This window comes from Hydra viridissima, unplaced genomic scaffold, assembly GCF_058129835.1.
Source record: "Hydra viridissima isolate aposymbiotic clone 2 unplaced genomic scaffold, HvirCarnegie_v1 scaffold_4, whole genome shotgun sequence".
Classification (NCBI taxonomy): Eukaryota; Metazoa; Cnidaria; class Hydrozoa; order Anthoathecata; family Hydridae; genus Hydra; species Hydra viridissima.
In genome coordinates, this window is record NW_028324303.1 from 12,462,836 (window position 1) to 12,485,850 (window position 23,015).

At 28.1% G+C, this 23,015-nt stretch overlaps 2 protein-coding genes across 9 annotated transcripts; both read left to right on the top strand.

Moving 5' to 3' along the window:
• Window positions 1–2,698: 2,698 nt before the first annotated feature.
• Window positions 2,699–10,040, top strand: LOC145182993 (uncharacterized). 6 transcript variants are annotated; one of them, XM_090085435.1, is made up of 16 exons: window positions 2,699–3,130; window positions 3,262–3,342; window positions 3,569–3,634; window positions 4,081–4,131; window positions 4,545–4,628; window positions 4,771–4,883; window positions 5,023–5,122; window positions 5,288–5,317; window positions 5,403–5,434; window positions 5,592–5,628; window positions 6,173–6,300; window positions 6,418–6,448; window positions 6,946–7,079; window positions 7,283–7,406; window positions 9,106–9,147; window positions 9,850–10,040. In XM_090085435.1, the coding sequence occupies exons 3-16, from the start codon at window positions 3,617–3,619 to the stop codon at window positions 9,943–9,945; spliced, it is 1,020 nt and encodes a 339-aa protein (XP_089941561.1). In that variant the 5' UTR covers window positions 2,699–3,130; window positions 3,262–3,342; window positions 3,569–3,616; the 3' UTR covers window positions 9,946–10,040. The 6 variants fall into 6 exon arrangements, with proteins under 6 accessions (XP_089941561.1, XP_089941562.1, XP_089941564.1 ...); XM_090085436.1 differs by having other exon boundaries at window positions 2,729–3,130; window positions 3,262–3,369; XM_090085438.1 differs by having other exon boundaries at window positions 2,738–3,130; window positions 6,421–6,448.
• Window positions 10,041–13,397: 3,357 nt separating this feature from the next.
• LOC145182785 (carnitine O-palmitoyltransferase 1, liver isoform-like) lies at window positions 13,398–21,132 on the top strand. 3 transcript variants are annotated; one of them, XM_090085363.1, is made up of 17 exons: window positions 13,398–13,486; window positions 14,418–14,617; window positions 14,748–15,025; window positions 15,649–15,860; window positions 15,982–16,067; window positions 16,329–16,565; window positions 16,851–16,899; window positions 17,342–17,471; window positions 17,592–17,728; window positions 17,955–18,154; window positions 18,358–18,526; window positions 18,713–18,784; window positions 18,948–19,111; window positions 19,780–19,852; window positions 20,175–20,258; window positions 20,343–20,459; window positions 20,568–21,132. In XM_090085363.1, the coding sequence occupies exons 2-17, from the start codon at window positions 14,484–14,486 to the stop codon at window positions 20,769–20,771; spliced, it is 2,346 nt and encodes a 781-aa protein (XP_089941489.1). In that variant the 5' UTR covers window positions 13,398–13,486; window positions 14,418–14,483; the 3' UTR covers window positions 20,772–21,132. The 3 variants fall into 3 exon arrangements, with proteins under 3 accessions (XP_089941489.1, XP_089941487.1, XP_089941488.1); XM_090085361.1 differs by having other exon boundaries at window positions 13,400–13,621; XM_090085362.1 differs by lacking the exon at window positions 13,398–13,486 and adding an exon at window positions 13,675–13,699.
• The last annotated feature ends 1,883 nt before the right edge of the window (window positions 21,133–23,015 follow it).

Sequence of the window (23,015 nt, forward strand, 5' to 3'; positions counted from 1 at the left end):
TCTGAATGTGTCACTAATGGATAAATGTAAAATATTTCTACTTACCAGCGTAACGGTTATATTAAGAGGTGTACGAGAGTTTGAGTTTAAAAGTTTAATTAAAGGGTAAAAAAAGCGTTTGAAAGAAAAAAAAAATGATAAAAAGCTTCAAACTAAACTAACTCTATTGAATAGTTTTAATCATTGAATGAATCTATTTGAATAATTTTAATAATTAGTCGCATGGTCTACGTGAATATATTTATAATATACATTTACAAACTTACGGGAAACTTTTACGATTCAAAAACACGCGGTACACAGTCGGTTAATGGTTGGCAAGAAATGCCAACAGTTAGCCAACCGTAGCCAATGCTGGCCCGTCAGTTGGACCAACGAAAGCGTGTTTACTGGGAGAACACCTCCCTTTGTACAGTGTACAGTGCAAAATATTAACCGCAATTACGCACTTTTCTATTATAAAGTTATAAAGTCCTTTAAATATTGCCTGAGCAAGCCTGCTTTAACCGATATGTGACCAAAATATTTGGATCCAGGTTCTACAACAATTGATATATATCAATTTCTATTCTTACACAGCTTGCTTTCTGCATTTCCCTCCGACTACAATTTCTTTAAGTGTCTCATCTTACCTACCATCAAAATAAAGATCAACAATACTTTTTTCAACTGTTACATGTCGCTTTTGAAGACATTGTTTCTTTTTTTTTTTAAAAAAAAAAAAACTCCTAATTTGTTATCGATCAATCACTAGTTCTGGATTTGTTCCTGAGCATCCAGCTTTATTATGTAATGTGGAACTTTCAATAATAGCAGTAGCTCTGTCTTAAAGTCTAGTTCTGTTACAAGCTGAAGCTAATCTAGAATATTTGTGTTTTGTAGCGTGTTTTGGGTTGTGTATTCTAGCTCTTCTTTTCTCCACTGATAACAACTTTTAAAGATCTGGGTTGACACGTGCAAAACGTGTGATGCTCTTCTTAAAAGAAAGAACAATAATGTACAGCTAGCATCATCAGGTAAGATAGAGCTTGAATTTCACCATTGTAAGGTCAATGCTGTCGCTGAAGTTATCAATGTGGTGCTACAAAAAGTACGTTACCCGGAAGTCAAGCATGTACCATATCTATGGATCTACAAAAGGTCTACTCACTGTCAATACTGTCCCATACTAGTATGTACTATAGTCATTTTATGTCTCAACTTTGGGGTTCATGTAGCAGACAAAGCCAACGGTATCATGTGCGTGTGGTATGAGGGACAATGCTCAATGGATAGGGAGTACTCAAATTGCGTTGTGTTTAGTACAAACTGTTAAATCAGGATAGTTAACTTCCTTTAAACGGAATCTAATAGTTTAGAATGAAAACTGTGCATGGCAACTTAAAAATAGGATGCTTCTTTTCCTCCAAATTTGGTTTATTTCAAATGGCATGTTTGATAAAATTGAGCATAAACTTTTTCTATCAAGACATAGCTGCTCAACTCCAGATAGAGATTTTGCCACTATTGAATTTGACAAACCGTTCAAGGTTATAGACATGCGTAAGAAAACTTTTTTTGATTTTGATACTGCTTCGGCTACATTTTTGGATACATCTAAGTTGGGAACAAGGTTGCCCGGTTAAATTGATAAAAGACAGTCGAGGAATTGTCTATTTTAAGAAAAACTTTTGTACCCTATTACCATTTCAAGCATGTCGAGTTTTTAAACAAAGAGTACCAATTGAAAAAATTATGAATTCAGAAATTGAACGTCTTCCGAGTGTGGTACCAATTACAGAGAAAACCTCCAAAGCAATATGCAGTATTTGGATGAAGAAAATTGGTTTTATTTTGAAAAAAATTTTAGATGCCTAAAATTGTTAAACTTTGATCATTTCGTGTTAACTAAATATGAATATAGATCATTTCTATCATTTTTTTGTTTTTAAAATATCAATTTTTTGTTATCTTAAAAATATTTTTACAGTATGGTTAATCTCACGCTTCTTGTCTGATAAAAATTTAAAAAATTAAAGTGTACTTTTTTTATGGAAACGAGATTTAATACCCCCCCCCCCCCCCAAAAAAAAAAAAAAAAAAAAATTTTTTTAGCACATTTAAAACTTTGCTCAAGATGGTAAATATTAGTATTTTTGTGTATATTTTTTTACTTTCAAATTCAGATTAGAGCACTTTACTTTAATTTTGTTAATTTTATACGAGTTATGTTTTTATACGATTCTTAATCAAAGTAAAATTGTCCATCATAATCTATATCTTAAAAACAGGAAAGATGGGGGAGGGAATATTGTCAAGAACGCAAGTAGCGCTCAAATTAAGACATTAACCCTTTCGCGAATGAGTTAAAAACGTCTATATGACTGCGCGTAAAACTTGTTCGGTTTTTAGCCAAAATTAATTTTTGATCGATCTGTAAATGCAAATGACAAACGGTTTGAAGTATCAACTTAAGAAACTATTCCTATTTCAGATATATATTTAATATTTTCTCAAGCCAATATAGATGTTCTGGAAAATTTAAAATTATTGATGAACCGCCAGGCGGTTCACACGTCATTTAGAAACAGATTTTATGCACCGTGGTGCGTAAAATCTGTTTCTAAAAGTCACGCGTCACGCGTCAGGAAAGGGTTAAATAATTGAATGCGTCACGCGTCAGGAAAGGGTTAAATAATTGAATGAAATAAATCTTTGTAGTCTTGTTCATTGTTGAGTTAAAGTTATTAAATTTATGTTTTTTTCTACTTTTTATTTTTTTATTTTTTGGCTTTTTACAGTGCTCTAATTCTTAGCTTGGTTGTCAAAAAATACAAAAATTAGTCATCAGAATTTGCATAAACTTGAATGGTTATTTGTTGTACCTGTAACTGTATTCAAGAGGAAGGGAGCCTGGGAGACTGTTATTTGCTACAAGTTAAGACTGTAGGATATAAAATTAGATTCACGCTATTTTAAAATATTCTCAAAGTTTAATGCAGACGCTTATTGCTATGTTTAAATAGAAGTAAATTCACATTATCTTAAAATATCAATGGATTTATTTGGCTGGAATACTGTTACTTATTCAGAATTCAATTGTTTGATGTTATTAGTAAATCTCATGAGGAACACAAGCTTTTTAATGCTAGTAAGTTTTGTAAAGTTACACTATTGACTTTCACTGTTAAAATTTTTTAATGATATGCTGATGTGCCATGCAGAACCTGGAGAAAAAAATTAGTTTGTTATAAATTAGTCTATTTTAATACCTTTTTTTAGGCTAATATTCCAGAAAGATGCTTTAGTTGGCCATCATGATGTTGCATACTCTGAAATAAAGTATTGATGGGATGGCTAGATGTAATTTATAATTTAAAGTGTATATAAGTAATTTTTCTATTTTTCTTTAAAATAGTCTCCATTTTCATTTTCTTTTTGAATATCATTTAGTTGTATAAAAATAAATGTATCTCATCTTTTGAAGATCAGTTGTTTTTTTTTTAACAAAAAAAAAAAAAAAAGAAAAAATGTCTTGCTCATCAATGTTTACAAATCAGTAGTTATAATAAAAGGTCTTTATTTTCAGGAGATAGCATGATACTCTGATGAAAAGTTTGCAGAACTTATACATAGTATGTCTACTGGAGAGCAGGTTGCATTTCATATGAGTTTGTTGTTTTTTTTAACAAGAAATAGATTTTTAAAAAAATAACTGAAAAGTTAATAAAGTAAGGGATTCAGCCTTATATTATTCAAGAATTAAAATTTTATTTTTATTGTTATTATTGTTATGAATATTTTCTTTTTATTTCCTATAAAAGTTTTTGAATTAATAATATATTCATCCTAAAATACTTTTTTAAAATGCATTAAATGTCATTAAGCTTTTTTAAATAAATAATTTAAATTGTGAAAAGATAAATTATGGATGCTATTCAATTTATTTTAGATAAGAGTTGAATGTTTCTAAGTGACTTCATATAAACATAAGGATTTTTTAAATGTATCTATAAAAATTTTTATTAACTTCCAAATGTTGTGAAAGTATTTATAATGGCATACTATGCAAATGCTAAAGGTGGTATTCCATTTTTTAAGCGAGAAGAAGAACGAAGATGGAATGAGCATTTAAGGAAACATAAAGAGTTTGTATGTGTTTCTTGTTGGAGTGAATTTAGTTGTTAACCTTTTTAATAATGTTCATCATTTAGTAATTTATATCAATATTAAAAAAGGATTTTTTTTTTTTTTTTTCTTTTTTTTTTTTTATAAACTCTGAAGTTTATATAAAAAACAATATTTAGCATCATCCCTTTCTATCTGAACTAAACATTTATTGAATCATATGCAAATAAAGTTGAACTTATGCAACAAACTTTTTGTTTAACATAAAATATCAGACAAAAGAAACCTATGAAAATTAAATTTTATTAGTAAAGGATACATTGAATGAATAAAAAAAAATGGTGAAGGTGAATAATTTAGTTATTCACCTAACATCATCTTTAAACTTTCATATTTTATTCTTAAAATTAATAAATTTTTTACTGTTTTCTTTTTAGGTGGATCAAATGAGATCTGCTATTTCATTCAAGAAAAATGCTGAACAGTATGATAGTGTGCGTTTCCATGCAAGTAATGTAAAGGTCAGCTTTTCAAATTCATGTTTTCATGTTTTACTTGATGTTTTTTTTTGTAGCTTTTTGCTCTTAATTCAAATTAATGTATTTTTGTAAGTGAGTTAATTACATACTCTTTTTTATTCTAAATGCTTTTCAAATGTTGCAGTTTGAGAGAGAAAGACTTGTTCAAATTGAGCATGAAAACAATCATTTATTGGCAAAGCTTGCAAATGTCAATAGGAGAACCAATCACAGTGTAAATCAACAAATGCAAACCAAGTAAGATATTTGAAGAGAAAAAAAAAGATAAAAAATAAGTGAACTTTTTTAATAACAGCATCAACAATAACAGTATCATATAGATGATAAAAAGTTTATGTGATAGGAGAATTTAAACTCAGCTTATTTTTGCATTTAGATCAGCTAACCATCAAAGTTATAGAGATAACTACAAAAGGGATAGTGGCTCTAATGACAATTTTTCTTTCAGTGAAGAGGAAAAGTCTCATAAGGAGAGTGTAAGTTTTCAAAGTTTTACTATCTTCATTTATTTGCTTGTACCATTGGTGATTGATAATGCAGTTGTAGAATAATACTTTTTGCTGGTACCATTGGTGATTAATAATTATAATTTTAACCATTTGGTCATAAAGCTTGTTTTTTATTTGGATGTTATTATCCAGGGTGATGAAAAGAGTGATGATGGGCTGAAAGTAAGCTATGTATTTCTGTTATAAGCAAAAGTTGAATATTTTTAAAAATACTAAATAATTTATTAATGCAAATTTTTTCACTCAGGCTAATTTTCACAAACAGTTGTTAAAGACAAGGTTTGTTAATATGTTGTAAAATGTTTTTTGTATCTGTTCACTTTTTTTTTTTTTTTTCTTCTAAATTTTAATATCAATAAACTTTTTCAATTAATCATAGCTATAATTATGCAAAACTGGTAATATATGTTTATAAAATATTTTTTCTTATTTTTAGTATGTTGATTGATGAAAATCCGTACTGCCCTGTAGAAGTATGATTTACAGCATACTTTTTTTGTTAAATTAATGGTTTTTTTTTTGTATAGGATAAAATAATTTAGTGTTAAAAATATTTTTATATAGAAAGTTTTCATACACTCAATTTGAAAAAATACAATAATGAGCAAGCTAAAGCATTAGATTTATTAAAAAATGGTCAGAGAAATATTATTATTGAATTACAATAATTGTGAATGAATTGAGTCAATCATGTTTGTTAGTCAAAATATCTGATGAGCAAAGCAATTTTGATTTGTTGTGCATCTATGTTTGAGGATGTTTTTTCAATTGGTTTTTCTTTTAATATATTAATGTGTATTTTTGATAAAGTTTTTGTTTATTTATTTATATTTTGTTATTTATTATGACTTTATTTATGATAAAAGGACCTTAGATGATCACAGAAGCTTAAGATTAGTCTATCATTTCACTGTGCAAACTGATAGTCTTGTTATAGCTCCTGTAATGAGTGTCTGAAAACTTTTGCACTTCATTAAGAATACTACTTTTGTTTTGAAACTTTTTAAAATGTTTTAGTTGAGGGCATTTATGAAAAATGATAGAGAAATTGTAGCAGAGAACATACGTCTAAGTAAAAGACTGAATGACATCAAACAAGGAAAAAACAAGCATTTTCTCAGTCAGGATTATGAACAAGTAAACCAGTAAGTTTGTTTTAAAAAAATTAGTTTTATCTTTAAGAATACAGTTACTTAGATTAAATAAGTAGGTAAAACTTTTACTATCTAAAGTATTCTATTTTTTTTTTTTTTTTTTTTTAGCAGAACAATTGATGGGAATTCTCATAAAGATGTATGTCTTACACTTGCTAAATGTTCTTAAAACCCTAGGCTCTCTCTTGTTGTCAAGGCAATATGATTATTGCCTTAAAAAATGCAGCATGATCATTTGTTTAAATACAGTAATATGATAATTTACCTAAAGTATCTGATGTTTTACCGAGTAAATTCATTACTATAACTTAAGTATTTTCAATATGATTTAGTCAAAAAAAGTCCCTAATAAAAATGCTAAATTGTTTTTATTAACATGTTTTTTAAACAGACAATTCTTTTGGCTAATGACATATAAAATAGAATCAGACAGCTAAAGCAACTTAAAACTGACAAAAATGATTTCACAAACCATTGTTTTACTTTGATGATTCTTGTGATCATGTTATTATTCTGTTTCTTGTTTATTCTCCCTCTTGTTTTTACATTCCTTATATTTTATGTAACTTTAGATATGCTTTTTGCTCTCTTGAGATATGCTCTTTACTTCACATTTTTCCTTTTTTTTTTATTCAGAATGAAGAATATGAGAAAAAAGAGCTATTGCGCAAAGCAGAAAATGTGCGTCTCAATAAAAAGTTGCAGGCTATTAAGGATGGTAAAGGGAGAATACCATTTGATGATCCTGAATTTGACCCTGGGGAGCGTTGGTAAGTTTTTCTCTTACAATTTTTTTAAATATACCTTAATAAAAAAGTTTATAATCATAGTTAATAGTGGTAGAATAATGTATAAACTTAATTTTTGTTTCATAAAAATAAGTTTTAGTTTTAGACATTTAATCTTATTTATATAATAAAATACTTATTTATTAAAGACATTAGTATTCCTTGTAAGTATCAAATTTTGTAAGGTGGGTAACATCTCCACGAGCTCGAGATTTGGCAAAAATGCAGCAGGAAGCAGACAAAATTAGAAACGAAATTCGTTTAAAGAGAGAAAATGTTTTGAGAGAAAAACTAATAGAACAACAAAAGGTATTTTAAAGCAGTTCTTGACCATGTATGTGTGTGTGTGTTTGTGTGTAAAATTTTGTATTCTAATTTATCATGTGATATTAGTATGAGATATAGAAAACAAAGTAATATAGTAAAAGAATATTGTTTATGTTTGTGAATATATTTTTTATTGCTGTTGTTATATTTACATGTACAAAAGTTTCCGGCCACATAATATATATTGGCATGGTAGGATATTCAAAGGCCCATTTATAAATAGTAGCACGTTGAATGTTTACAATAAGTTCATAGAAGGTTGTGAAAGCATAGGCTTGGCTCAGCATATGCAAATCCAATTCGTGAAAGTAATGAAATTTTCAAAGAAAGGAAAATATTCTTGTGAAATTATTTCACTATTAATGATAGGTAAACTGTCTGTGAACATTGTAAATATTGTGCATTTATATTATGTAAATACTGTGATTGCCATAAAATATCATTGTGGATATGATTTAAAAGATTGTCAGTGGAAGTCCAAGAAAAACATCTAAAGAAGTAGACTATCATTAAATGCAAATCAACTGCAAGTGTCAAGAAAACTGCTGCTGAAATATCATACGAGATAAAAGATGAAAACCTAGCTAATGTTAGTCTTTGTACTATGACACAAAGACTACATGATGTGGGATTTTTTGGTTTTTAAAGTATTAAAAAACCATTACTCAGAAAAAAGAATAAGATGGTTTGATTAAAATTTACCATCACTTATAAGATCACTTATATTGGATAATCAAAGATTAGAAAAAAGTAACTTTGTCAGACAAATCTAAATTTAATCTGTTGGGAAGTGATGATAAGCAACTTGTACAATGTCCTATTGGCATGAGAAAATGATTTGCAAATTCCAATTGTAAAACACAGTGGAGCAAGTGTGATGGTTTGGGGAATTTTCTCTACACAAGGAGTTTGTCTAGTGATCAAGATCAAGATACTTTAGAAAACAATTTGTTATCATATGCTAAAGAAACATTCCAGCTGAATTAGACATTTCAGCCAAACACCCATTCAAGTTCTTAAAACAGTGGTTTTCTGCTTTAAATATGAGAGTTTTAAGATGGCTATCTCAATCACTGAACTTGAACCCAATAGAATACTTATGGGACCACTAGATCATCAAGTTCAAAGCATATATACTCAAGTAAAGCAGTATTATTCAAGTCATTGAAGAAAGATTAGTGTAAAATTCTACTTGCAATTCCACCAAAGGTATGGCTAAAAAATATTTAACCTAAAAAATTTTACTTAAGTCTATTGTGAAACATGAAGGCTATTAATTTTTCTTTAAGCACAAAAAGGCTGGAAGTATTTACACTAATTTATTATTACAGTTGGCATTTTTACAATATGTAAATATACCAACCAATAATAAATAAATTCACATACATAAATAATATTTTTTTGTTATATTATTTTATTTCTTTTATCTCATACTAACATCTCTTATATAAAATTGTTATAAATTATTAGTTATAAATTGTTAGTTTTTCTTTTTTCAAATAAATTAGAGTACGAAATGTCACTGGCCGGAAACTTTTGAATGCCACTGTTACACACAGTGGCATATGAATAAAATTTTATTATTATCCATCTCTATTGTCTTTCATTTGACATTAAAAGTTTGATTGTTTTATAAATAGTCTCCTTTTGGATGATTCCCTTCTCAATAATTCCCTTTTAGCTGTTAAAAGAGAGAGAAAACCTAAAGAAGCAAAAAGAAACGGTAAGTGCACTTTTAACTATGCAACAAAATGAATGAATTATGAATGTTTCTGTTAGTAACCAAATATTGAAAGTGAAATTAGCTTTTACATAGGTTTGATTTTAATTCGATATTCGTCGACATTCCGAATTGCTCAAATTTCTTATAATGTAAGACCGCTCGCTCAAAGATTGATTGGTTAAATCACTTTTGATTCTTTTCTGAAATTATGTGACAATGCTCCTATGATCTTAAATTATGTGACAATGACCCTATAATCTTAAAAAAGAACATTCGAGTGTTGATCCATGTCATGCAGAAACTAGCTCACTAACAAAATGCAAAATTTGACTTAAATGAATCCCACATCATCGATGGAACATGTCATGCAGAAAAGTATTTGTATGTCATGGTCCGATTTTGTTAAAAACTTAGTTTCGTTTCTGAAAATACCTAAACCGAGTTTTTAACAAAGTTTTTTTTAGAGAAGTTATTTTTAAACCACGAGCCTTTATTGATTAAATAGTCAATTTATTGAATATGACAATTTATTTATTATATGTGTATTAATTTTATTATTTTAGCATTTAAATCTAAATTACAATTTAAAAGTAATATATGTTTTTGATTCTTCAAACATTTAAATGCATTTTAATGGATGATTTCTTCGTAATATGGTTCTACTCAGAGTTAGATTTAAAATTGTTTATTTTAACTGTATAGCCGCCTGGTTACCACGTTAAACTGCGAAAAAAGAAGAAGAAATACATTGACGAAAAGAATAATAAAAACAAGGAGGAAAAGCAGGAATCAACATAGAAATTGAGGAAATAGTTTTTTATTTTATTTTGTTAAATTGTAAGATAAAAGTTTATGGTGTTTTCTTAAATAAACATCGTCTTTTGATTCATTCAGATGAGATATCTTTATCTAAATAATGACCACAAGGGAAAAAACTCTCCCTTGTCTAATAGATAGTTTAAAAAGTTTGTTCTAAAACAGATATGAAACTTTGAAATGAATAACCAATAGCATTGAAAAAGCAATGGTAGTGCATTTTTAACAACTGGTTATCTCAAAACCACTAGTATGCCTCTATTTTTTCCCCTGTGTCAATCATTAAAGATCCCTTATGAATTTTCAATCATTAGTTATTGAAATCCCAAACTATATTGTTGATGTAAAAGTGTAGCGAATACTGTCTGGTGTAATTTTTTATATCAGTTTTATTGAAAATCTAGTAAACAAAAAAAAATTATCGAAAAAAACAAACAAGTAATCCTAGTGTATTAATAACTATTATCGAAAAAAACAAACAAGTAATCCTAGTGTATTAATAACTATTGTTTACTGTTATCAATTTCAAGTTTGATTTACAGCAAAGAAATCAATTTTTTTTCACTTTTCATTTTATTTAACATTTACCTTAAAACTAGGGTCCCAAGGTCCAAATGTGAAAGGAAGAGGGGGGGAGAGAGAAATGAAAATTAAAAAGTACTGCACTGTTATAAACTAGCCTAAAATCAGTAAAATTTTTATTTAGAAAATAAATAAGAGAAAAAAACAAAATTATGACCATTCGAAGTTAACATCTTCCCCTCCTCAACTAGAAACTATTGATTGAATGCGATAAAATTTAGCGCCCTTTAGTTTTTAATTAGTCAAAACCTACTTAAAAGATTTTTGACTGGATTGGTGTTGAGTATTGGTTGTAATTGTTATCGGGTTGAAATGAGTAAACAAATGTTAAATCGATTAAAGATTTAACCTAAAGAATTGAATAACACTCTATTTACTTCAGCATAAAACTTAAAACCAGTTCAAGTTGAACTTAAAAATGTTTAATATTGGTGAAAGTAAGAGTAAAATGCAAAAAAAAAAACAAAAAAATACCCCAATCAATAAAAAAAGACAATTCAACCAACTTTTTCATTATTAAAAATATAAACCATAATAACCGAACCCACGTTAGATGCTCCAAATTATTTAATGTTGTTTTATTTTTGAAATTTTGTATTTCATTTTTGAAAAATGACTTTTCCGGTTTTACCTGCTTTTTCCGGTTTTCCCGGTTGTACCTCGATAAAGCATGAAAGGGCTAATATTTACTTGATGAACAAGATTCCTTAGGATCGAAACTTTGTCATATTTTCTTCAGCGTAAGCTGGATTTTTCCCATAACTATTTATTGTCAAGCTCATTATATTTTAATTACAAATGTTTGAAAGGAGGTTATAATCATTGTTTACTGCGACTTTTTTCAGCGAATTTTTTTTTGAAAAAAATATATATCGCTATATGTTCCGAGAGCTATTCTTCAGCTATTACTCAGATTTTGTCAAATGTATCTCACTTGGTTGCAAAAATGCACCCAAAATTTGTGCATTAATTTTACGAAAACAAGGGCTTTTCATGGACAGTATGGCAGCTCATGGCATTTAATTACACTGGAAGTATGTCGATAAAGAACTTTAAAATCCCAAGAGTCCTGGGTTCAAATGGTTTCTTCGCAGTATCAAACCTTTCTAATACTTTACAATCACGGCCATTTTATCTCCTTTGATACTTTTATTGTAAAAAATAGGATTTGGCTGAATTTACTTTTTATTAAAAAAAATAAATCAAGAAAAAAGTTCATATTTCATTACAAAAAATAACATTTGCACAAACATAAAATACAACTTTGAGTTTATATATGAGTGCATGTGTTTTTGCAGAAACACCTACAGTCATCTATATATCTATGCACCTACATTTTTGTTTTTTTCAAAATTATCTTTGAAACCAAATAATTAATACGATTAAAGTGTTTAAAATGTGTTAATTAATTGATTCTCTATCGAATGGTATTTAACTCGAACTTCGTTAGATTTACCAGTCTTGAGTCTATTTACATTTATCCAATTAGAACATACCTGTATTTCTAATAAAGCAAAATTATAGAGTCAGTTAAAATTTAACGAATTAAGTTGAAATATCTCAACGAAATGTTATCCGAACGGTATAAAATTCGGTGGTTAATTTCTTTCGAACTATGTAAACGTTCTTGCTCAGACGTGTTCGTGTATCTGTGAAAGTTCGTGGTGCGCTTACAAAATAGTAAAATGCACCCTGACTCTATATTTTTGCTCTGTTTTTTTTGTTTATTTTTTTTTACAGTTGTAAATGTTTCTCATAAAAAAGTATCTTTTTTATGAGAAACATTTACAACTGTAAAAAAAAAAATTTTTTTTTTCTTATTTTGTTTATAAAATCACTGTTAATAAAAGTTAAAACAATTTAAATTATTAACTTATTTGACTTATTATTGCTTTAAATTAAAAAAAAAAAAAAAAAAATTAAAAAAATCATATTAAAAAATTAACTGACTCTATATTTATGCAACCCACTGTTTATTATGGTGTTCAAAAAAAAAAAAAAATTTTCAGATAGAAATGAAAGCTCCATTTAGTAATGGTAATTTTAATCAAAAATAAAATGGTCACTTTAAGTCAATCTTTATTGAATATCTAAAAAAACGTATAGTAAAAATAAATCGTATGTTTAAACCGTTCAAAAAAGAGGAGGTTGTCTTATGTAAAACCTAAGTTATCTTAAACATTTGAAGAAAATGTTTTTAATAGTTCATCCACTTGTGTGATCTTTGATTCTATTTTTACTCAAAATTGTAGCACGTGAAATTTTTTGCAAAGAGGTTTAGTTTCTTCAAACATAATACAATTCTTATAATACAAAAAAGAAGGATTACCGAGTTATTATTCTTTTGTTTTTTACATTATTTCAATTAAATTCTTTCGATAAATATAAACCCATACGAAAAATGCAAGTTGATTTTTTAAAAATTTTTATTTTTAACTTATTTGCATTTATGTGTAAAACTCGTATTCCTTATTCTCAATTTAATTCCTTATTTAAAATTGAATTTTTGGTTATACCTTGGATAAATGCCATTGAGGACAGAACCTAAGAAAAATCTCTTTAAAACCGTGGTGGATGTTCCTCTCCTTTTTTTTTTTTTTTTTTTTTCATTTTTAAGCTATTACCCGGCAGTAACTTTTATTACTGTAAATATATCAAAACTTTAATTAAACAAAAAAAAAAAAAGTCAAAAAAGAAAGCTTTAATTTATGAAAGAGTTTTCTGAGGTTATCATCTTGTTCTTTATTTTTTTGCGTGGTAAAACGAGGCTCAAAAAAATTAACACCTATATTCGTTTGCAGTCTTCCCAAATCTAAACAAACGCGGTGAAAGGTTCAAAGTCCAAAAAAATTCCAACTGACAATTGCAACTGACATAAGATAGAAGTTGTGAAGTTCGACTGACCATTTTTTTCTGTAGATGAAAGGAGTTTTGTAATATTGTAAGTTAGACAATACAATTTAAATATACTGAGAAATAGAAGAATTAAAAAAAACAAAACACGTTACTTCAGTTGCAGATTCTCTTTTTTTTCCTCTTTCCTCCTACATACACGCCTTGAACTATTCCATTCATGGTAAATTTAAAATTAGAATATGCGATAATTAATTTTTGATAAAATAAAAATATTCGAATAAAATTTCTTCAGTAAAAGGTTAGTAAAGAGAAGTTTATTTGTGCCTAAGTTTTTGCAATTTCTTTTTCAGATATTCTTTTTTTTTTTTCAGATCTTAGAAATCCAATTTTCTAAAATGATTGTGTATAAATTAATGTTGATTTTAGGTCAAGTACTAACTCTTCGTTTTGAGATTTATTTGTGATAAGTGTTATTTATATGAAACAAGTTTAAAAATGAGAGCAATAATAGTTGTTGTAGTAATGCTGTAATTTTTTTTTTAAGTTTTCCTGAGGTGTCAAGTCAAAGAAGTGGTTTTTTTAGGTTGCTATTCTTTAGTTCAGTAATTGAGGTGTTATTAAAAAAAAACTGTTTGGCTTGTGTTAATATAAAATTTATACTTCGTGGTTTTACTTTTTATGCAAAAGGCTACTTGTTTAGTTAAGTTAGGCCATTAGATGAATAAACCAAAATATTGAGTCATATATTTCTCTCACTAATAAGATTTGTCAAGTATGCTTATTATTACATGCATTTTCAGACATGACTAGATTTTTGGCACTTTAGCTATGGTAACAATAACTGTAAAAAAAAATAACAATAAATATTTTAATGATGGATTTTATTTAAAACATTAATTTCCGAAACTATGGACTCTAGTGACTCACTTAACAATATTTTGAAAGTGTGCTCATTTTATTAAAAACAACCAATTTTTTTTGCAAAAAATACTAATAACATTATTTTATTTAAATAGAATTTATTACTGATAAAGCATAAAGTTTGGTATTAAATCTGAACTTCAAAAGTCCTTAGTTATAATATGGCTGAAGCAAGAGCTGCTGCCAATGAACCTCAAGTTCGATATCGAGCAGAAGGTACCAGCAAAGTTGAACAGGAATCAAGAGTAGCTAAAAGCCTCTACCAGGACTTAGTTTTGTGTGCTTTTCGGACAAAGTAAAGTCTGCTATCTTTCAATCAGATGGCTATTTTTTTATTAGATTTTTAAAATTAAAATCTTAACTTCCTACAAATAGTTCTATATTTTATTTAATTGTATTTAAACATTTTTGTTTATTAATTTTAGACGTCAAATCTATAATGGTTTATGGCCAACCTCATGGGATAACTTATTGGCTGCATTAGTTGTAGTCTTTATTGCTTTAACTATAGACCACCCAAAGTTAAATGTTATCACAGATTATTTTTGGTGGTTTGGCAATTGTATTTATCTTGATGATAGTTACAATTATTATTTCAGAGTTTTTATGATTTCTCTGATATCATCAGTTGTTTACTTTATTGTAATTCTTTACACAAGGCAGTACCTACTAAGAGTATTATTATCCTATAAAGGCTGGTTATGTAAGTAAAATTTCTATTTGATGCACATGCAGTGAATTTCAATTCAGTTAGTTTAGGTTAATTAGATAAATGTTCAGAGATTAATTGGATTATTTACTTGGCAAGCAAAAAGCAGTTAAATATGTCAAACTACTTTTAAAAAATTTAATTTTACTGTATGCTCTTGTTTAGTATACATTAAGATCTCATTTAATGCTCTCAGGTTATTTAATGTTATTTAAGAATCTAATGTGTTCCTAAAGGAATGTAAAATTAAAAAATTTATCTCAAAAAATGATATCAAAAGTTAAGTTTTTTAAAAAAGTTCACATTTTTGAGTTGTGCAAAATAGTTCCTAAACTTTTTATTTTTATCTTATTGTTTTCATTTGATATTAAGTTTTATATTCTTAACATGTATATCTAAGAAATACCCAAAGTGGGTTTACTAAATATAAAGAAACCTTAGGTTTTTATAAAGTTTGCAAGAGAACATTATGTTTTTTTGTGTGTGTATTGACAAATTTAGCTCCTGGCTATTATTCAGATTGATGCACTTTTCATGTTTCTTGTGCTAATCTGAGATTATGGATTATATATGTTTATAGATTATACTTTTAAAGTTCTATATATTTTTAAATTCAGATCAGCCACCTCGATCTCAAAGTATAGTTGTTTTGATTTGGAGTATCTTGGTTCGCATTGTGAGTGGTAGGTCACCACGTTTATATGCTTATCAAAACAGTCTCCCACGAATGAATGTTCCTCCTCTTAAAAGTACTGTACAAAAGCTTTTAACATCAGTAAAACCAATCTTGGATGAGTTACATTACAAAAAAATGGAAGAAGATGCAAATGTGAGTTAGTTTAATAGGAATCTTATAGGTGGTTTTTTTAAAAAAAAACCACCAAATTTTAACACTGTTTATGGCGTCTGTTCTAAATAAAGCTTTATGCTTGTTTGATATTTAAATTCAGGAATTTTTGTCAACCATTGGTCCTAAACTTCAATGGATTCTTCAGTTAAAATCTTGGTGGGCACCTAACTTTTGTACTGATTGGTGGTAAGTGTCATTTAATACAACTTTTTTTTTTTAGTCTTTTTAAAAGGATTAGATATTTAAGTGTATAGTTTACTTTTTAATCAACCATGATTTACTGTATCCGCTATATATAAAAACTTTGAATTTTCAATATAGTTATTATGATAAATATAGCAAGATTTTGGAAAATATTTTCTTTTAGTTTTATTTTTTATAGAATTTTTTACAGAATATTTCCTTTTCACATTCATCTATTTAGATATATGTGACTAACCTTTTTAGGGAAAAGTATGTGTACTTAATGGGGCGTGATCCTATTGCAATAAATACTAATTACTACTGCCTTGATCAAGGAGGTTGGATTCCAACTCGAATTCAAACAGCTCGTGCAGCTGGTTTTACTTGTCTGTTGTTAAATTTTAAGCGATTAATTGAAACAGAAAAACTTGAACCATTAACTATTCGAAATACTATCCCTCTATGCATGGCACAATACCAGCGGATGTTTGGAACTACCAGGTAATGCAACTTCAACTACAGAGGTAGTAGCAAGTTTCATTGAAATTTTGAATGTGGTATGTTAAGTTAAGATACTTAAAAATGCATGCATGTATACATACATACATACATACATACATACATACATACATACATACATACATACATACATACATACATACATACATACATACATACATACATACATACATACATACATACATACATACATACATACATACATACATACATACATTTATTGGTTCATTGGGGAGATGACTTGAGTAATTTACATTCTCAATTTAGAATACCTAAGCAAGATCAAGATAAATTGCAACATTCACCAGGTTCTGAGGTGATGTTTTTTTCCCTCTTAATTCTGATAAGTGATTTAGTTTTTGAGTACTCATTTCTTTAGTTATTACTTAAGAACCAACTTTTAGAACTCTAGAGAACAATCTATGAATATAATTTATTTTATAAACTTAAAAAATTTGCAGCCTTGTAAAATCCTCTTTGATTTTTTTTTTTTTTTGGTTGCAAGAGAAGCTCATAAAAAATATTAGTTTTTGATATAAAAATACAATTAATATTATTTTAAAAAGGGTTGGAAATAAATTTTATTTTTATATTAAGTTTTAAAGTTTCAAGCTATCAATTGTTTAGTAAGAATTTTGTAATAAATATTGTGATAAAAATTTACCAGTAAGCTGAACTTTCAGGAAGCCTTTACAAGTAATCTAAGTACTAAGTGAAAAATGATATTTTAGTATTTTGATGAATCATTATTTTTTTAGCACATTGTTGTATTGGCAAAAGGTCACTTTTATAAACTGTATGCTGTGGATGCACATGGGAAAAATTTGAACATTCTTGATCTGCAAGCTCAATATGAGTGGATTTTAAAAGATGCTGAAAAACAAACAGGTCTTTTTTAAGACTTTTTTTTCCCCAAAAAACAACTTATTATGCTGTTTGTTATTATAGTTAATAACACATTAAAATCCTAATTAGAAGAATTCTAACAAGCTAATTTATTATTTATAGCATCATGCCAAGCTGAACTACGTATTGCAGCACTTACTGGGAGTGAACGAAACAACTGGGCTCGGATTCGCAGAGATCATTTTTCTACAGGGATTAATAGTGATTCATTGCGAGCAATTGAAGAGGCTCTTTTTGTCGTAAGTCTTGGCTTTAGTTTTCTTTTATCAGTCCTTGCATTTATCAAAAGTGCAGTTTAAATATTGTATAGAACCACGCATTTAAAAAGAAAAATCATTTTTGAATATATTGTGCTGAATTTATTTTTAGTTAGCTCTTTTAAATGTTGAATTAGAAAGTTGCCAGACAATTAAAAAATTCAGTATATAAAGCATGTATAAAATTGAAAATATTTAACCCACTTAGGTAGTCTTAGACAATCATGTTTGTCAAGACATTACAGAAAGAGGAAAGCACCTACTGCATGGAGATGGCGCTTCAATATGGTTTGATAAATCCTTGACAGTTGTTGTTTTTAAAGATGGTCGAATGGGTATAAATTGTGAACATTCTTGGGCAGATGCTCCTGTTATAGGTCATTGTATGGAGTATTGCCTAACCAATGAGTAAGTGCTATTCATACCATAATCCCATTTAGGAAAATGTACTTTATTTTAAAGTAGTAAATGAATCTGAATAATTTAAGATATAAATTTACTTTATTAATCATCTTTACTTTTATAAAGCATTAAACAATGTTTTTTTAGTAAGATATATTTTTTCAGAAAAAGGTTTTTCATAAAACTATTTATCTTTTTACTTCATAAAGGTACTTGCACAGAATGTATAATGACCAAGGTTACTGTAAGCCGTTTGTTTCTTCAGAGTCTGAACTTACTCCTAACTCAAAGGCATTAATAACACCTATGCACTTATATTGGGATGTGAACCATGAGTTAGAAAAAAGCATCAATGATGCTTTTTCATTTTGTTTAAAGGTAATTTTTACTTTCTATTAAGAATTCATTATGTATTAATTTTACATAAGGTTATATTTTTGTTTAGTTATATGAAAACATCAGAAATTTTATTTATATTTGCATTATGTGTTGTATTTTGTGATATAACAGATTTTTTTAATGTTTGTTTATCTTTCAATTTTTATCTTAAATTTTTTGTTTTAGAAAAACTCAGACTTGTCTTTGTGTGTTAAAGGCCACAGTGTATTTGGCAAAGGATATATTAAAACTACAAATGTAAGTTTTTAGAATTTAACTGATTTTATACAAAAGTTTCAAATCAATTGTCACAAACTTGTTAAATATAATTAGCTATTGCAAATATTTAATGTCTTACTAGTGCCAAAAATTATTTTAAAATTTCCTTTCAACTTTTAAAATTGAAAAGGATTTTTTTCAGATGAGTCCTGATGCTTTTGTACAAATGGCTTTACAACTTGCTTATTATAAAGATTCTGCAGGAAAGTTTGCTTTGACTTATGAATCTTCTATGACCCGACTGTTTTTGCATGGGCGTACAGAAACAGTTCGTTCATTCACTAAAGAATGCAAAGATTTTGTTTTGTGAGTATACTCTGATTTCCTCAAGATTTCTAATATTTTTTTAATAGGGTACTTCTGCTAAATTCATGACATTCAGTTATGGACACGCTATACGCAGTCAAATTCAAAATGATTTTTTCTGTTTTTTTTTCTGATTGTTTGAAACTATAGTCATGGTAACTACATTGAGTAGTAAATTTTAATTCAATCTAACATCCCTCTAAAATTATCTCACAACTTTTCAGTTACATATATGTTGAAAGAAAGGTAAGTTGAATTATCAATAATAATAATGTTGTAATTAAATGATGGATGGAAGTGTTTTATTTGAATTTAGTTGGTTAAATGGCTTTCACTTTTATTTTTTAAAACCATGTAACCATTTTAAGAATTTAATTTTAATTTTCTAGATTATTTCTAACTTTCTTATTCATCAAATGAAATATGCAACATGTAAAAGAAATTAAAATTTATACATGTGACATTCTAAAAATACTTTTCAAAGCACCATTTGTCAGTTACTTTTTTTGACTTATTTACTTGGTTATTGTTAAATTATAAAAATTTGTGACTTATCAGTCTTAATTATGTATTGTTTCAGTTTGATTAATTAAGTACTGTTTTTGATTTTTTTTTTTTTTTTTTTTGAGATATGCATACTTGTATTTATCTGGCTAATGTGTTTGTAGGTGTATGAATAACAGCAGTGCAACTGCGGAAGAGAAAGTTGCTCTCATGAGATTGACTGCAGATAAACATCAGGTGTGAAGTTTAGTTTTTTGGTTTATGACATTTTATTGTGTCAACTGTTATCTTGAGAAGTTAAGTTTGTGTTAGAAAATGTTTCTGGATTTCTAAATGTTTTAACATCATTTGTAGTTATAGTTTGATTAAGATTTATGTTTAGTTGGATTTTTTTTAGATAAAATTTTTGCATTATTTGTTTATTTAGCCTCTACCAATAAGTTTAATTCTTTTAAACTTATAAAATAAATATATTTTATAATTTCAAAAAATAAATTTTTGTAAATCTAACATCTACAAAAATTTATTTTTTGCAATTATAAATGTAAATTGCTTGTAGACACTCTACCGAGATTGCATGAGTGGAAATGGCTTCGACCGCCATCTGTTCTCTCTCTACATTGTATGCAGAGGTCAAGGTTATGTAAGTTGATGGTCTTATCTTCTTGAAGTGTTACTTTAAGGTGCTAATTAAAAGACTTGCAACATTTTTTTCTATTTGGTACAGGAAAGTTCTTTCCTTAAATCAGCGTTACAACTGCCATGGACTTTATCAACTAGTCAACAGCCTCAGCAACAAATGGATAAGGGCATCGACATGAACATTCCAGAAGCACGTGAAAATGTAAGTCTTATTTTATAGCAAAACTTGTATAAAATTTGAAAAAGAAATTTTTACTTTGTGATTTTTTCTGTTTCTTTCCATATCTACCATTTTTTACATACTATATAGCAATCACCAGGTGGTGGTTTCGGGCCTGTTTCTGATTCTGGATACGGTGTTTCATATATGTTACCTGACGAAAAGACGATCTATTTCCACGTATCATCAAAGGTTTCATGTGTACTCACCGATAGTAAGCGTTTTATGGATAACATCTTTTGGGCGCTTAGCGAAATGAAACGTGTTATAGAACAAACTAAGAACAAAAAATAACTTTTATCTCCCCTAAGTCCTCTTTTTTTTTTTTTTTTTTTTTGAAGTTTTATCAATTTTTGTTGTGGCTTTAAATTGTAAGTAATTAATCTACTCCATTTTGAAGCTCTCGACTTAAACGTGCATTTGAGCTTATGTTTTAAAACTCTTGACCTCTATTAGTCCTTTTTGCTTGTTGAGTGTACCACACTGCAATAAAAAAAAATCTGATAAAATTAGTTTGTGTGGCAGAAGATTTAAAAAAGAGTTTCAGTTAAAATATGATTTCTCACTGTATATATACTTTTATCTACGTGGTTTTATATCCGTTGAAGTAAATTTGTATTTTTAACTGTAGTTTTAAAAGATAGCTATTATTTTACTTAATGCCTGTTTTTTCTTGGTAAGAGTTTTACGCTGACAAATTTTCGAACTCTGGATGTAATTAAATTTATAAAATACTAAAATTCAATTGAGAAACCATATTTTCCTAAAGCAATCTCTTAACTTTGTTCTTTCCTATTTATTTTTATCTATGACTTTCATTTAAATTGATTTTATCTAACCTATGACTTTGATTAAATTGATTTGATTGACAGTTTTTTGACGCCCCTATATATTCATCAATCTTGTAATTAGTTGATGAGAATTTTTTGACACTTGGATTTAAAACTTTTAAAATTGCAAGCATCAAAAAGCTGTAACGTGTGTTTTCGGAAAAAACAATTTAATTTGAATGAAAAATTCTTTCATAGAATCTGTAGGTGAGGATTTTGAATACATCTATTAAATAGCCTACTTTATTGCCATCAGCACAAAAAAATACCACAATTTTCTTTGTTCTTATGCATCCTTTATATGCATTAGATTTCATATTTTTTTAAATTTTCCTTTTTAATTCAAACTTAACAAGTCATGTTAAAACACCATCTAAAGCAAAAATTTGCATATTTTCGATTAAATTGTTGAAATTATCAGTGAACCTTCTATAGAGCTTTATTATTATTATTATTATTTATTTCCTTTTACTTCTTATCAACCATGGGCAGTTCTGGAAGGTGGGATGTTCCACGCTTACCAAGATCATCTCGTTTAACGTTTTGGCGACAGATAGCCTCCCCGACGGATCTGCCTTGAGGCCCCAAGGTGAAAGGAAAAAACTAGCTTAAGAACGAAAATAAAAAAAGAGAACAAATAAAAACCTTGATCCTCTGCCCGACTTTAGCAGCTAAATAATCGAGTTAGTAACACTAGCTCAACACATTGGAAGACCCTTATGATACAACACTTGATCTTAGCCATTACGCCGAGAAGCGATGTTATCATTCTTCAATGAATAGGAAGCGTTAGTTTTAAATATCAATGATAATAAACAGAATATCGTTATAAGAATTATAAAAACTATGGCAATAAAGATAGTAATAGTAATAATAGTTCACATAAAAACGGAGGAAAAAAAAACAGGTAGAAAAACGATGAAATTCATTGTCTATTATTTATTTCAATATATAAATTGGACAACAACAAATTTGATGTAAAAGTTTTTTTATGCAGATTCAGATTAATTTTTTGTTTGTTGTAATCACGTTTATAAATAAAAATTCGAATTTGTTAACTTTTTTTACTGAATTTTCAACAATTTAAATATCCGGTTCAGTTAGATTACCTTTTAGAAACAAGCTTCATGTGTTTTGCTACATCTGTGCTGATACACTCTTATTGTCAACATGATCACAATAACATTTAGGCTCGTCATATGGTATGCAAGACTTGTGTGGAGTATCTGCGTCAGTGAACGGAAGGTAAGAAGAATTCTTTGAAATTTGGAAATCAAATGTTAGGTGAAAACAGTCAAAACCAGCAACTAACTTTTACTTTTGTGCTGTTGATGCCAACTGAAATCAATAGGAAAAATTGGAGCTGCCATAAATATGCCGATTTTGAATCAGCACGTCGTCCTTTACTCCACTGTGATGAAATTCCTGTGACTGTCTCTAAAAGACACAAAAGTAAGACTCTTCCTGACATTTTCAAGAGTCCTCCCACAGTGTCTTAGAAGAGAACGGAGAAGAGTTTGTTGCTGACATTGATGCTTCAATTCTTTTTCTCAAAATGAGGGGAAAGCTTGAGACCAAGTATCAGGGGCGCTGGGATGCAGTTGTAATAATTAATTACTGCTGTACTCTGAAGAGAGATTACTAATTATTCAAAAGATTTCAACTAGCGTAAGTTAAAGCCGTGACGCTTTTGTGATAACTCAATTAA

What these genes read in the sequence shown, in the direction of transcription:
- LOC145182785 (XM_090085363.1), top strand. Translation starts at nt 14,484, where the DNA reads ATGGCTGAAGCAAGAGCTGCTGCCAATGAACCTCAAGTTCGATATCGA. An exon ending in AGATGCTGAAAAACAAACAG is followed by an intron (nt 17,472 to 17,591) that starts GTCTTTTTTAAG and finishes TATTATTTATAG; the next exon opens with CATCATGCCAAGCTGAACTA. An exon ending in CTTTTTCATTTTGTTTAAAG is followed by an intron (nt 18,527 to 18,712) that starts GTAATTTTTACT and finishes TTTTTGTTTTAG; the next exon opens with AAAAACTCAGACTTGTCTTT.
- LOC145182993 (XM_090085433.1), top strand. Translation starts at nt 4,036, where the DNA reads ATGGCATACTATGCAAATGCTAAAGGTGGTATTCCATTTTTTAAGCGA. An exon ending in TCCATGCAAGTAATGTAAAG is followed by an intron (nt 4,629 to 4,770) that starts GTCAGCTTTTCA and finishes CAAATGTTGCAG; the next exon opens with TTTGAGAGAGAAAGACTTGT. An exon ending in ATCCGTACTGCCCTGTAGAA is followed by an intron (nt 5,629 to 6,172) that starts GTATGATTTACA and finishes AAAATGTTTTAG; the next exon opens with TTGAGGGCATTTATGAAAAA.